General features: G+C 45.9%; 1 protein-coding gene across 1 annotated transcript in view; it reads left to right on the forward strand.

Moving 5' to 3' along the window:
* SASH1 (SAM and SH3 domain containing 1) overlaps nt 1–15487 on the forward strand; it is a 190111-nt gene that overhangs the window by 100087 nt on the left and 74537 nt on the right. Inside the window, exon 5 of the mRNA XM_061428249.1 lies at nt 14941–14981. Within this exon, the coding sequence (XP_061284233.1) occupies nt 14941–14981 (41 nt within the window). The remainder of the gene's footprint in view (nt 1–14940; nt 14982–15487) is intronic.

Genomic DNA, 15487 nt, shown 5'->3' on the forward strand with positions numbered 1-15487 from the left:
CGTTGCGTGGACTCTGCTGTTGCTAATGTCAGCTTTGGTATTAGACAGGGTATGAATTTAAGCTCTGCTAGTTCTGGGAGTTAAATTCCCCAAGCCTCAGGTTCCAAATTGATAAAATGTGCAGGATAAAAGCTCTTTCTGAGAGTGGTTGTGCGAAATAACCCAGTGCCATGCCCGCCCCAGGTACATGCTGTGTCTCCCCCCGCCCCCACCACCAGCCACACACACCCCCCTCTGCGTTAGGGCGGCGCTCTGCACACTGTGCCTGTGGTTCCCACCGTCCATCTCATTAGACGGTGTTGGACACGCAGCTCGTGGTGGCCACAGCCACCTACCCTGTGCCCTTCCTGCCTGAGCTGTCCTGTCCTTTCAGTGCCCCAGAGATGGGAGGGCAGGGGAAAGGCTGGGAGACAGCCACCGCTTTCACAGAGCCTGTGTGCTCGCAATGTGCTGAAATATGTGTTTGTGCGGGTGGCTCTGTGTCGCACACATGTGTGCTCCATCGTGCAGCATATTTGAGGGGCTCAGCATTCCAGAACACAGGGGCTCAGAGCAAAAGCAGCTGTGTCAGAATTCTCCTCCTCAGCTGTTCCCCTCCGAAAACCCTATGGCCCTGAACTCCGTCTGGTGAGCGACCCTCCGGCTGACCGTGCCCAGCTTCAGGCCACTTGCCTGGGCTGCATCCAGCGACTGCCAGGAAGTATTTTCTGTGTGGAGGTGGACGCTGGTTATTGTCTGTCCTGAAGGAAAGCTGACCAGGACAGGGAGGAGGGTGGGGGAGGAGGGGGCTACCAGTAAATAAATAGCATTCCTATTCTGGCAGGTGGCTAAAGAACCCACCTGCCAATGCAGGAGGCATAAGAGACGTGGGTACGATCCCTGGGTTGGGAAGATCCCCTGGAGGAGGGAATGGCAACCCACTCCAGTATCCTTGCCTGGAGAATCCCCATGGGCAGAGGAGCCTGGCAGACCACAGTCTATAGGGTGGCAAAGAGTTGCACACAACTGAAGTGACTTAGCCCGCATCCTGGCAGGAGTAGGGGAGGAAGCAAGCCTGCGACTTGTGTGTAAATCCTCTTAACAGAACTGTAATGTAATTGGTAGCTGGCAGTTAAGGAAACCAAGAAAGACTAGATGACACGGCATGGTCATGATGATGAACTTTGAGTGAGGCAGAAGTGGAATTCCAGCGTCAGGCCTTTTATCATAGACTCCACCACGGGGACCTCGTAACGGCGGACGCATGTGGGGAGGGCCAGTGATGGGCTAGGCGGCAAATGACCTTTAATTGAATAAACGCTTTTTACGTTTCTGCTGTCTGGACACATACGCTTGGCCCTGGGAAGATGAACACGCTAGGGAAGGTTGCTGTCCTCTGACAACCTGAAGGAGACACAACGCAGTGAGGTAATACCCTGTGGGTACAGTGCATAGGGCCTGGAGGAGGGACGGGCCGCCCCTGCAGGGCGGGGTGGGGCTGAGAGCCTCATAAATTCCACCATCAGTCAGGGAGAGAAGCAGACATTGTGATCACGTTGTTCTAGCATTCTAGACTTACTGTGTCTGCGGGGGCTGGTTCAACAGCCCGGTAAGGCTGTCCCTCTGTGTCCAGTGATGTGGCCTGAAGTCAGCACGACTGGAGACAGAGGACAGATGGCCACCTCCGAGGATGGGCTGAAACCCAGTCATCCTCACCACCGCGCAGCCATCCTCCAGCGTCAGGAACCTGCAGGAGGAGCTGCTGGCATCCTTCCTTGGGAGGGAGACAAGCCACAGCCCAGGACCAGAGACCCTGGGCAGGAATGCGAGCCCTGCGGCCCATCTGCTACCCAGTGACCCAGGGGACACTCTGCCACATGCATCAGCCCCAGCTCAGGGCCTCCTGCCCTGCACTGACCCTGTGGCCCAAAGAGAAAACCGCCTGTGCTTCTGCTTCTGCTTTCTGCATCTCACGTGAAGCATCGCACTGACCCAGAACCGTGCGGTGAAGGGATTTTGAGGAAATGTGATCCAGCTGAGCTCAGCTGACAGACTACAAGTTCACCGCAGCTCCCTGAGTCTGGCTGGACCGTGCCCTCAACCTTGTCTAAAAGCTTTCTCCAAACAAAACCTCGCAGAAGGGTAACCCTTGAAGCCTACTGGCCGCTTGTTTTATCTTAGTGTATTCCGTATTCTTTTCTGAAAATCTCACTGGGATTATGGCTTTCTGCATTTTGGAGGATGGAAGGAGGAGATTCCATCCTCTCCTGGGTTAGCCTGGGGGAATCCAAGCACATTCCCACGTTAGAGCTAGCTGGGGAGTTTGCTGAAGACAGACCCTCAGGCCTTGCCCAGCTCCAGTGAATGGGATTCCCCAAATGTGGAACTGTGGAGGCTGTCACAAGTTTCCAGGGGTTCTCAGGCAGCCAGCTTGGGTTTATGAATCTCTGTCCAAACCGGCTTCTTGTCAGTCCGGTGGAAGCTCCGTGCCTCTGCTCCACATCTCGGTCACCAGCGGATTCGGGGTCTGCCCAGAGGGTGCTGGTGGGGGTCGGCTGCAGTCGTGGGGTCTCTGGCAGCGCTGCCTGGAGCTTGTGCATCACTGGCAGGCCCTTGTGTGTCACTTCAGATAAAGCTGTGATTCAAAAGGAGGAAGGATGTGAAGCAATCCGAGGGCAGAGTCAGACCAGCCAGCGGAATGACAAAGTACGGGGGAAACGTCAGCAGCTGCCTAGGGGCTGCGCATGTGGAAGGTACAAGGATGTGACCAAGAGATGAGATTTAAACATGAGACCTGAATGGTGACAAATGTTAACTAGACGTATTGTGGTGATGACTTCACAACGTGCACCGACCCTTTGTGACCCCATGGACTGTATGTAGCCTGCCAGGCTCCTCTGTCCATGGAATTCTCCAGGCAAGAGTACTGGAGTGGGTGGCCATTCCCTTTTCCAAGGGAATGGATCTTCCTGACCCATATATACAGATATCATATCACTGTGTTGTGTATCTGAAACCAATATAAGGTTATATGTCAGTTATGCCTCAGTTAACACAAGTGAGATCTGGAAAGACAGGAGAGCTTATAAGAGTTCCCATTTTCATAGTATTTATAACAAGCCAAAGTTTCTCATCAGCTTTGCTTTTCTGGTGGCTCAGATGGTAAAGAATCTGCCTGTAATGCGGGAGACCCGGGCTTGATCTCTGGGTGGGGAAGATCCCCTGGAGAAGGGAATGGCAACCCACTCCAGTATTCTTGCCTGGAGAATCCCATGGACAGAGGAGCCTGGCGAGCTACGATCCAGGGTATTACAGAGTCGGACATGGTTGAGTGACTCACACACACACACACACACACACACACCTGAAGGAATTAAAAGTGAAAACAACATCAAAAAGGCTATGGTGGCAGCCACTGTGGAGAGGACCCGGTCCTTTGTGCTGCCCGCCAGGAGAAGTAGGGGAGGCGGGCAGCACCCACAGCCCTGTCTGGGGGGTGGCTGGTCCCTGTGTCTCCAGCCACATGATCAGGAGGCCAGAAAGGGCCCTGCATGCCCGCAGCTCCTCCAGCTTTAGCCTTCAGAGGCAGCTTCACTGACACGCCTCAGAGCAGCCAACAGAAGAAAGGCTGACAGCCCCGGCCCCCACGTCCCTCCCCAGATCCTGACGTCCCAGCGGCAAGTGTGGCCAGCGTGGTTTGAGTGATGGTGAATGGAAGCTGCTATTTGTTTGCACTGAGAAAGTTCTGACCCGCTTCCGGAGCCATCGCCATGGAAACAGACCGAGGAGATCATTCAAAGGAGCCTCTTTTCCACTTCCTTTCCTCCCATACTCCCTCTCCCCATCCTGAGGCCCTGGCTGGTAGGGGCCAGCTCTGTGCAGCCTGGCTTTCCCCACTGGTCCATGCCAATTTGATAAGAATATCAAAGGCCGGTTTTCCTTACCGTGCCAGCCTCTGCTGGGATGAATTGCCCCGTGTGCACCCCGTACCAGGCAGAGTGGCAATCCATTTCCACACCTGCTCCTGAGTGAGGGCCTGCGTCATGCATAGTGATAACCAAATGTCCTTCCTCAGGAGCAGGCAGATGCATGCCTGTTAATCCAGCCAGCCTCAAATCTCAACCACATTTCCTTGCAGAAAAGCCTTTCTTGGACCACATACTTATTACACATATGCAGTAAATTTTAAAGGGGGAAATAACCAAAAGGAAGGAATAATTGTGTCCAATTTACAGAATAAATAGCAGCCATTAAAAATGTAAACAAAGCTATGTATAGTTCTTTTCCTTATTTTATTAAAAAAATTAGCTTTTGTGGTGAAAATAATGTGCTACAATCCTGTTTTATTTTGGTTTTGACAATAATTTAGTAATTCTGAAGGTATACTGAAAGACTTAAATAAATTAATTCTGAAAGACTTAAATAAAATATAAAATATGTCACATTGAGGCCATAAAAGGAAGGCATTTGTTTTTACTGGTTATACCAAAATGAGAGTGAAGACGAAATCCAAGATCTTTTTAAAAATTTATCTTTTTATTTATTTTTAAGATTATTTGTTATTTGTTTTGGCTATGTTGGGTCTTTGCTGCAGTGCACAGGCTTATTGTGGTATATGAGATCTTAGTTCCCTGATCAGGGATCAAACCTGGGCCCTGTCCATTAGGAGTGCGGAGTCTTATCCTCTGGACCATGAGGGAAGCCCCCCTTTTCCTTTTGAACACCTTAATGTGTATGCCTGTTGAGGAAACACCAAGAATCAGAGCTTGACCTGGGACTGCAGACACTCTTGTGGCCAAGCCACTAACTTAAATTGCATCTTGAGTGCCAGTAATGAGAGAAAATGCACACCGTTTTAGCTTTGGGCTCACAGTATTATGCATCTGGTTTCTAGTGGGAAGGACATTGGATTTGATGTCAGAAGAGCTGAGGTTAAGCCCCAGCTCTGTGACTTATTAATACAATTGGACAAGTCACTTCCATGAGTGCACCAGGCCTCAGTCTCTCCATCTATATAGTGGGGCTAGTTCTTTTCAGGGTCTGTATGAGCCAGAAATCCAATGAAATGTATATGAATGTGCTTGGTAAACCCACGTCAATGTTTTTAGAAGTTTGTCATTTTTACTTCTTAACAACCAAGTCTGCAGTGTTGAGGCCAACAGGGGTATATTTATATGTGTGTGTGTGTGTGTGTGTGTGTGTGTGTATACACTTTTCCCCCATATGGCAAGTAATCTGGAGGTAGGTATTCTGAAGAATTATTTTCTCTACTCCTCTATCCTTAGTATGTGACTTTCTTCCTTACAGTAAAATGACAGCTGCTTGGGCATTCTGCCCATGTTTCAGGTAGGAACAAGGGGGAGGGCAAAGGGCAAAAGACATGTGAAAACTGAGTCATTTGTTTTCACTGTGAAAACACTAGCTTTCCCAGAAACACCAGGATGTACAATTCCAGTTATGTCTTCTAGGGCAGTGCCGACACCCGGCCTCCACGTGCTCCCAGGGAGTGTGGGTAGCCGCGTAATTTAACGGGGCACAGTCCCGTGGTCACTGGCTTCTTGGTAGTGCTGCTTATCACGTGCAAGCGTGTTCTCAATACTGGGCAAGCCACAGTTCACTGAAACCTCTAGAAAGCCCGTATGTTCCGTAATATTAGTGTGTCTGTTTTGCATGCTTTGAAACTTGGATTTAGTGGGACTAAGTGGCTGGTCCAGGGTTGCTAGTTAGTGAATGCTAGAGCTGTCCAAGAAGGCAATGGCACCCCACTCCAGTACTCTTGCCTGGAAAATCCCATGGACAGAGGAGCCTGGTGGGCTGCAGTCCATGGGGTCGTGGAGAGTTGGACACAACTGAGCGACTTCACTTTCACTTTTCACTTTCATGCATTGGAGAAAGAAATGGCAACCCACTCCAGTGTTCTTGCCTGGAGAATCCCAGGGACTGGCGGGGGCCTGTTGGGCTGCCATCTATGCGGTCGCACAGAGTTGGACACGACTGAAGCGACTTAGCAGCAGCAGAGCTGTCCAAGGCGGTCGGACTCCAGAACCTGCCTTGTGAGCCATTGTGCTGGGCGGCTTCCTGGGTTGTGGTCTCAGGGGAGACATTAGAGATAATGTCATTCACAACTAGAGACCAGCGAACTGCCCAATTCATCTCCATGTTGACATCTTGTTTGATCATTAGTGTATTTTTTTTTTCATTCTAAGAAAAACATGGATTGCTTTTGTAAAGTGCAGTTGAGAAGTGGAAGAGAAGCCATTATGTTCATTTTAACTATGTGAGGGCAGTTAATGTTTAAAACAAAAATCACTTGCTTTGCAGCAGGAAAGACCATGTTTAAATACCTAGAACTTCCACATACCTAATAAAATTAGCAGTGGATTGAGGGATAATAGAAATGATTGTCATTAGATGTCAATTTCCGCACCTGGATTAGCTGTGTCTTCCTCTTGAAATTTTTCTGAGTAAGATGCTCCTCTGCGATATCTTGTGTGGAAGGAAAAGCTCACCTAAAGTGATTCTGGTGGCAGTTTAAAAACCAAAGATAACATCAAGAAGGAAAAGTTGAAAGAGCCCAAACCTATAGCTGAAAATTTCAAACTTTTCAAAATATTCTTCTAGCACTTTCCAAGAGTAGGAATTTGATTTATTTGGTAAGAGACCCTTTTCAAATTGAAATTAAAGATTGGGTGATATTCTTGCTTTGAGACAATATCCACACTTAATAAACCTGGAAACCCTGCCATTTCTTTTAAGGAGTTAATATTACATGATTGATGGGTCCAAAGTGTTTCCCATGATTTGGTATGCATCCATACTGAAATCTACTCAAAATAAACATAGAATTGTTTTCCTATGTGCTGTGTTGAACACAGTGAACTAACTTTGTACAGTTCTTATTGCCTAAGGAATACAGTAGAATGTAAGCAAATGTTAATTACATTATGCTGAAAAAAAGGATAAATTGTGTTGTTCACAATTTATTGTTCACAATAAGTTGTGTGGGTTTTTAAAATTTTCAGGGGGAAAATATGAAAAAAAATTTAAAAACTTTATTGGAGGGACTTCTCTGGTGCTCCAGTGGCTAAGACTATGCTCCCAAAGCAGGGGGCCCAGGTTTGACCCCTGGTCAGGGAACTAGATCCCACATACCCCAGTGACCATCAATGATCCCGCATGCTGCAACTAAGACCCGGCACAGCCAAATGAAGAAATATTATTAAAAAAAAAACTTTATTGGAGTATAGTTGAGTTACAGTGTTGTGTTAGATGGTTTTTTCTTTTAATTCTAGGAAAAACATGAATTGCTTGTATAAAATGAGATTGAAAGCGGAAGAGGAATCACTGCATCCATTCAAATTATTGGAGGGAAGTTATTATGTAAGAAAGGGAAGTTAATGTAAGATAGTGAAGGACAGGGAGGCCTGGCGTGCTGCAGTTCACGATGTCGCAAAGAGGTAGACATGACTGAGCCGCTGAACAACAGCACCAGTGTAAGAAAAATGAAAAAAGAGGAACTTTGGTGATTCAGAAACTGCTGGAGTCTAGAGTAGGGGCTGAGCAGTGGCTGGGCTTGGTGGGATGAGGATGGGTCATAGTTCGCGAAGACCAAGTGAATCCATCTGATTGGGGTGGCTCCAGGGGGTGGTCATATGTACTGAGAAAAGCCCTTTACTTGCATTATCGCCTGTCATTCCCCTAACAACCCACTAAAGTAGGTACGTTTTGCATTACGCTGCTTTACTTTGTGGGAAGAAGGAATACTCGGCCTAGGTTTGTGGCAGCGCTATCACGGGCGTCCCTGACTTCTGAGCCTGTGAGCTCCGAGCCTGTGCAGTGTCGGCCATGGCCTTGGACTTGGTTCTTCATACTCCTGCCTTGATCACTTAGGAAGGTGACCTTTCAGCAAAAAAGCCAGAAAGTGCAGGCCAGGAATAGACTGTGACATGAAAGAGAAGCCCGTATGGAGAGTGTTCAGCAGGATGACATGTCACTGGCGTTGTCACTGATCCTGAATCTTCAGGGAGTTCTAACAGGATGCCAGCTGGTTGGCTGGAGAGTTACCTTCCATCCCATCCTGTGGGTTTGCAAGCTAATTTCCATCATGTGTATGAAATACAGCAGTGATTGGCTGGGAAGGGCCCCACTGAGGGAAAAGCAAGAGATTACAGAGGGTACGGAATTTAAGGAGGTACTTGCTCCCTGCATTTGTGCCCAACCTCAAGAGTGAGCACCCAGCACTGGGGACCCTCCATGTCTGAGGCCTCATCCTAGTGCTCACCCCACGGCTAGGAAAAGGGGTGACCCTTAAATATTCATGGCCAACAGTGGATAGTATGAGCTGAATTTTGTTTCATTTTATTTCTGTTAGATAGAGGAGAAATGCTCCTATATGAAAAAGTATCTTTGATACCCGAAATATCAAACTAAAGAATTACCTATTTTATGCACAGTGATTTGTCACTAAATATACAAAATATGAATATGAGTAATTTGTTACATTTATTTATTTAGCTGTGCCTGTTCCCTGACCAAGGACTGAACCTGGGCCCTCTGCCTTGGGAATGCAGAGTCTTAGTCACCTGGCCACTAGAGAAGTCCCAAGTTTGTTATATTTAAGTAAGGCAAATATAAAGCAAAAGAAGGGAATTCCTTGGCAGTACAGTGGTTAGGACTTGCTCGATGCTTTCACTGCCGTGGCCCAGGTTCGAATTCCAGGGAAACTAAGATCTTGAAAGCTGCATCACATGGCCAAAAAAAAAAAAGAGAGAGAGAGAGAGAATAAAGCAAAAGTAAATATTAACTGCTAAAAAGGCCCTCACCCCGTTTACCTTCTTCACCCTCTCCTGTGCACGAACGATAGCACAGATGCCTCAGTTCTCTTTCTGGGTCTTGAGGAAAATTGCTCCTGGCTTGGGGACTGTCTTGGCAGGCTAAGGAATGAAGCAGGCAAGCACCCAGACACAGCAGAAGCCCTGATTCAAAATCCAGCAGGAAATAAACTAATGGGAAAGCGTATTTCCGGAGACTCAAGATAAAGGAACCTTTAAAGTCTCTTAAGTATAGGTTTTCCAGTAACATATAACACATGGTCCTTTCTTCGGAATGATGATAGAACTGTTTTTCTTTCCTTTTTGTTTGGTTATAATGAAGTTTCTGGGCAGTGCATCAAAACACAGACCTGCGATCGATTTTAGGAATTCCTTTATGCATGGGCGTTGTTTTACCTTTCTGGTGTGCCAGCCCAAGTATGTAACAGTGAGATAGAGCTGTCTCTGCCTGGAGGTACCTTGGGCTATTTATATATAAATGGACAGAAGAAAACTGGGTTTGAGCTCAATGATGTGGCCTCATTTTCTTCCAGAAGCAGACAAGAGGACCCTGTGGTAGTAACACAACTGAATAAGTGTTTTTGAAATACTTCATTCTGATAAACCCATAAGCCATGTTCACATTTGGGGTTGAAAGCATGCTCTGTCCTCATAAATTCTTCTGAGGGTCTTCCAGGAATTTACCCAAGAAGCAAGCCAGTGTATCAGGTGATGTGAATTTCCTTTATGTAAATAAGAGGCAATATGTTCAGTGAAGTGGATGAAGCTTTGGACTCAGACGTACAGCTTCAAAACCCAGTTATGTCTCTGACCAGCGGTGTGTCCTTAGGCAAGGTGGAATTCTGTAAACAAATATAAAGAATTTCATTTTGACCTTTGTTAGTTTCCTCTTTCTCTCTGGTCTTCTCTGCTATAGATAGATTCAATGGAAAAATAGAGCAATGTAGAATTTACCCTGTATGGCATTTGAGGCAGCAGTATAAGCTGTGTTAAGTCGATTTTAGTATTATTCTTCTGGCCAGAAAAGGTGAAAGTGTACTTTCCTGGCTTTCCTTTTCCTCACTGACCCCTCCCCTGAAGTCTCACTGTCCACTTCCCCTTTTTTTCCTGACTCCTAAAAATTGGGTTTTTAGCCATGAAATTAAAAGACGCCTACTCCTTGGAAGGAAAGTTATGACCAACCTAGATAGCATATTGAAAAGCAGAGACATTGCTTTGCCAACAAAGGTCCGTCTAGTCAAGGCTATGGTTTTTTCCTGTGGTCATGTATGGATGTGAGAGTTGGACTGTGAAGAAGGCTGAGCGCTGAAGAATTGATGCTTTTAAACTGTGGTGTTGGAGAAGACTCTTGAGAGTCCCTTGGACTGCAAGGAGATCCAACCAGTCCATTCTGAAGGAGATCAGCCCTGGGATTTCTTTGGAAGGAATGATGCTAAAGCTGAAACTCCAGCACTTTGGCCACCTCATGCGAAGAGTTGACTCATTGGAAAGGACTCTGATGCTGGGAGGGATTGGGGGCAGAAGGAGAAGGGGACGACAGAAGATGAGATGGCTGGATGGCATCACCGACTCGATGGACGTGAGTCTGAGTGAACTTCGGGAGTTGGTGATGGACAGGGAGGCCTGGCGTGCTGCGATTCATGGGATCGCAAAGAGTCGGACGCGACTGAGCAACTGAACTGAATTGAAAAATTGGATTGCTCCTGAGCTGTGTCTCAGCATCTCTTTACTGTGTTTGGTTGGTCTCCTGGCTTTAAATATGCAGGTGACCTCTAAATGCTTATGTGTGGTCCTCAGTGAGTCCCCTGAACTCAGACTCACATATCCAACTATCTCCCTTTGCAGTGGTGTTCAATAAGCATCTAAAACTGAGCATGGCCAAAGGAGACTTCTCACCTCCTCCTCTCTCCTTTCCCCACTCAGTCTTCCCCATTGGAGGGAGCCAGTGTCATGCCAGCTTATCATCTAGGTGTGTGCTCATCTGTCAGCTCTTCAGAGAGGCCTTCTCTGTCCATCCTTTCTAGAATTCTCCCCACTTCTTGATCATTCCCCCATCCTCGCTCCCAGAGAACAGGGATCTTACCCATTGTTTGTTTACTGCTATGATCTCAGTACCGCAGAGAATGCTAGACGCAGAACAAGAGCTTACTAAATATTTATTGAATGAAAGAAACACTGAATAAATGAATGAGTGAAAAAAAGGAAGAAAGCAACTTAACAAAGAATTTGCTAATGATTGGAGTGTCGAATGAAAAGAATTGGCTCAATTCTAGAGATGTTCCTTGAATTTTTTTTTAATCTAATTCATGCATTCCTTATGAATTTTCTTCAGTGAATTTGGGCTTCAGGGATAACTAGAGTAGTTAGGGGTCTTGAGGAAAAATATTTACTTTTAAGCAGTTTGGGGATCTAATAGTAGCAGTCATTGATGAAAAGATCCTGAGTTCAGAGACTTTAAATGCAAAATTCGATGATTATTAAGTGCTTTAATTTTCAAAGTACAGTCGAATTGCTTCCCGGTCATCAGAATCTTTGTGGAAGTCCCCCATCGTTTTTACCCTGTTGAGAGTGAGCGTGATGGGTGGAAACAGGCTGCCATGTTCAGATCTGCAGTGTCTGGCTGGAAGGATGTCTTACAAGGAGGTCTCTTTGGAACTGACTTCTGAGTGTTAATTTCTTCTACCAGGAGATCAGTAAACGACCCTTTCCACCTGCTGCCATCCGAATTTGGAATTTGGTTGCTTCATTGAATTTTGTTTCTGCTGGATGAATTTCCCAATCAGTTTCGAGGAGAAAGGAGATGGCATTTTTTTTTTACATCTCTGCTGCTCTGCCAGCTTCTGTTTGCAGGGACGATTCTCTGCATCCAAATTAAACTTCAGATGATGGTATTTTGCCCCTTTGCAAACTGATGAGTTGGGAAGCCTCGTGCTTATGAAAGCACTGGCTTGCTATCTTTGGCCAGTATCTAGATTGTGAACTGGTGAAATTTTGAAAACAAAATCCCCGCTGGCCACAATAAGCAAGTTGAATATAGAAACTACAGTGCCACCTGCTGGCATTCTGAGGGAAATGCAAGTGATGCTTAGGAGAAGCACTTATGTAACAAATAGATCAAAAATGCAAATCCAAGGATAAATATTTGAAATGCATAGTAATTTGAAGAAAGTAGGTAAAAATAATGAAGTTATAAGTCAGCGTTTTAGAGAGGGAAATATCGACTCATTTTGTGATAACTATGTAATAGAACATAAATTTTCTGTAATGTGAATTTTGGAAAAATGGGTTGAAAAATTAGAAATCAACGTTTGAATTTTTCAGACAACTTTATATGCACTATATCCAGGTAGGGAGACTTGAGTATATTTTGGAAAGACAACCAAGCTAACAGTGCCTCAGTACAGCTCCTTGCTGGCCTCTAACCAGTCAGGGAGCCTTGTGCCTCTGGAGACTAGGCTTTCCTGCAAAACTGGGGTTGAATTAAACAGTGGGTAAAATTCCTTACAACTCAATAAAGCATATTATTCTAAATCAGCAAAGGACTGGAAAAAACTACTATTTCTTTAGACCATTTTCCCATGGAAACATTTCTTTCAGGAAAAGTGAAAGACATATACATATTTTTAGTTTATTACATAGTTCACTAGTTTATCAAGAGCTAGGGATAGTTGAAATGTTTGGTACTAAGCCATTAGGTCAAGACTTTCCTAGTCCTAAGAGCGAGTCTAAAACTCGATGTGCCACTTCCTTTGCTGTCAGAGGTCATCTACAGAAAGCCTGCTGATGGTGCTGGTTGGTCATAGCTGGTTGCCATAAGGTAGACTGAGCTACAAATGCAACAGAATAAAATTTAAAAAAAAAAGTTTAAGAATTCAAACCTTCAGCATCAATATTACTTTCCTGCCTTAATCCCCACTCACCTAGCCAGGGCTTCACTCTGTTGTCTGCGGGCGTTTGCCTGGCTTCTCCTTTTGTGACCCTGAGCACTTGGCTCGCATGTGTGGCCGCTGCTTCTCCTCCACTTCCTCGTCCTTCCTGTTCTTACTTCCACCACCCCGTGCCCCTCCCCTCCTTCCCTGTCGTCCGTCAGCTGTTGCTTCTCCTTCTTCGCACGTGTTTATTCCCGTTTGTCATCCTCCCCCCTTTGTGAGCTCCACTTCTTCATGATTGTCCATGTACCTTACTCACAGTAGCATCAACACTGAGTCATTGTACCGAAAGAATGAAACTTTGAGGTGGTTGTTTCATGGAAGCCTTTCAGGTAAATATTTGTTTAGGTATTTCCATTTACTGTGTGGATCAAAAGGAAGAGAGTGTATTTTGGAAGCTAAATCTGGCAAAATGTGTTGAAAGGTAGGTTTTCCTTTTGTCTTTTTGTGTTGGTGGCATGGTAGTATGGGCAAGAAACTCGGCTACAGGTCTGGCTCTTCAGTGGTCAAGTCCTTTCCCCTGTTTTCTGTTCTTTGTTCTTAACTCTGTCCCCTCATGGACAGTAGGAGCCAATCCACCTTTTGTGCTAGTCAGAAACACTTTTCTCGCAGACTTGGGCTCTGAAGGTGCTTCCATTCTCAAATGTCGGTCAGCAGCCAGCATTGATGCAGTTATTCCAAAGAGAGATGACTTATCACAGGTGGCTCTGCATGAGAGGAAGACCCCAGCCCCTGTCTGGTCAACTTAAGTTCTGTAGGTTCTTTTTTGGTCACTATATTGGGCAAAAAGTTTACTCAGGTTCTTCTGTAAGATATTATGGAATAACTCAGGTAAACTTTTGGGCCAACTTCTCTTCCTGATTGTGTCTGTGGAACTCTGCCCTTCTCACACTAAAGAGTATTTCACCGGATGCCGCCTCTGTGTTCCGCCCTGGGTGGATATAGGTGCAGTGGAGATTCAGGCGTACATCCTCTGAGCTCCCCTGCTTGTGTTCTGACGCAGATTCCTTCTTCCTGGCTTTCCTGCTCAGCAAACTCAGGGACACTGTGCTTACCTCTCACTCTGGACCCACCTGGTGGAAGATGCTGTTCCACCTCGGCTCTTCCCCTTTTGAAAAAAAACAATGTGAACTTTCTTTGATTCTTCTGCCTTCTTTCCTTAAGTTGGCATCTGTCTATGTATTTTCTGGAGAAAGGTTTAATCACCTGGTCTGGGACCGAGTTCACATTTCAGGTTCACACACTGGCAGCCTGGGGAAGGGAGGGTATGGGCCAAATCAGATGCCCAGACATGTATTAATGAACTTGGACACATTTTTAAAAACATTGAGTTATTTGCCATCACTTAAAAAGGTGAAGCTCTTGTGGAAAAAAAAAAAAGAAGTGTATACTTCTGGCTTCACTTTGCACTTTGGAGGATCTAGTGAGACATGTAGCCCACTTGCCAGATGGCAGCAAGCGACCAGAGGAGCTGCATCCTGGCTGCTCCCTACCTGGGGCTTCCGGTCTCCTGTGGCTTGTCCGTGGACCTCTGCACCTCCTGACCTCTCCTCCAGGTGACCACCTTACTCATATACTGGGACTATCTTCTCATTATGACCCATCTGCTGGGCCTGTGTTCTCATTGGCCTTCTCTTTCCCATTTATAGGAAAGACTTTTTTAAAAAAAGCATTTATGTATTTATTTATTTGACCTGTGAGGTCTTAGTTGTGGCACGCGGGGATCGTTGTTGTGGCTCCGTAGTTGTGGGGCACGGCTGTGGGCCTAGTTGCTCCGTCACGTGTGGGGTCTTAGTTCCCTGACCAGGGATTGAACCCGCGTCCCCTCCCTTGCAATTGGATTCGTAACCACTGGACCACCGAGGACGTCCCTGAAGGACCTCTTAATGGAAATAACTTAGCGTGTAGATAATGATTCACAGAAATGACAGATACTTCAGTGATCACCCAGTCAAGTCCATTCCCTTCATTTAATATAGGTCGTACCCTGGAGTGAATCTTTAATTAGTGTTGACAAGTGGCACATTAGCATGTTTCTAGAAAGGTGGCAGATGGCTGGGAAAGGCTGTTGGTTAATATTCTGTAGAAATTTGCCGGGCTCCGTTAAGCTGATTGATGCTGGGTCTCACTAGTTAGGAGAGTCTTCAGGTCTCACATGAAGGTAAGGTTCCTTGATAATCACACTTGTTTTTCTTTTGTAGGAATCCTCTCCATAAGTCAAACTCGGAAGACAGCTCTGTAGGTCAGTACCACTTTTCTTGGTTTAACCATTGCTAATGAATTATTTCCTTTTGATGCTTTATAGACCATATAAATATGTGAACACCCAAAACCTACAAAGAACCCTTCCATCCAGAAATAAACGTTGTTAAGATTTTGACAGCTTTCCCCTTATTTTCTGTGTTTATGTGGGTTTTAAAAAGCATAATTTGGATCATATTCTACAACTGAATATATCCTGAGCATGTCCCTATATGATTGAGTCCTTTGCACAGTAAAATTCTAGAGTCTGCATAGTAATCTGTCATGTTGGATATGCCATAATTCAGACAGCCAGTCTCTTCTTTGCTGGGCTTGTAAGTTGTTTGCAGTTTTTTCTCTATCACAGAGAAGTGCTGCTACCCCTGAAAATCCTTGAGCCTACCCATGATCATGTCTTTAGGGTGTGTGCTCAGTTGTTCAGTCGTGTCGCTCTCATTGCGACCCCATGGTCTGTAGCCCGCCAGGCTCCTCTGTCCATGGAATTTC

The sequence above is a fragment of the Bos javanicus genome, chromosome 9 (assembly GCF_032452875.1).
Source record: "Bos javanicus breed banteng chromosome 9, ARS-OSU_banteng_1.0, whole genome shotgun sequence".
Lineage (NCBI taxonomy): Eukaryota > Metazoa > Chordata > Mammalia > Artiodactyla > Bovidae > Bos > Bos javanicus.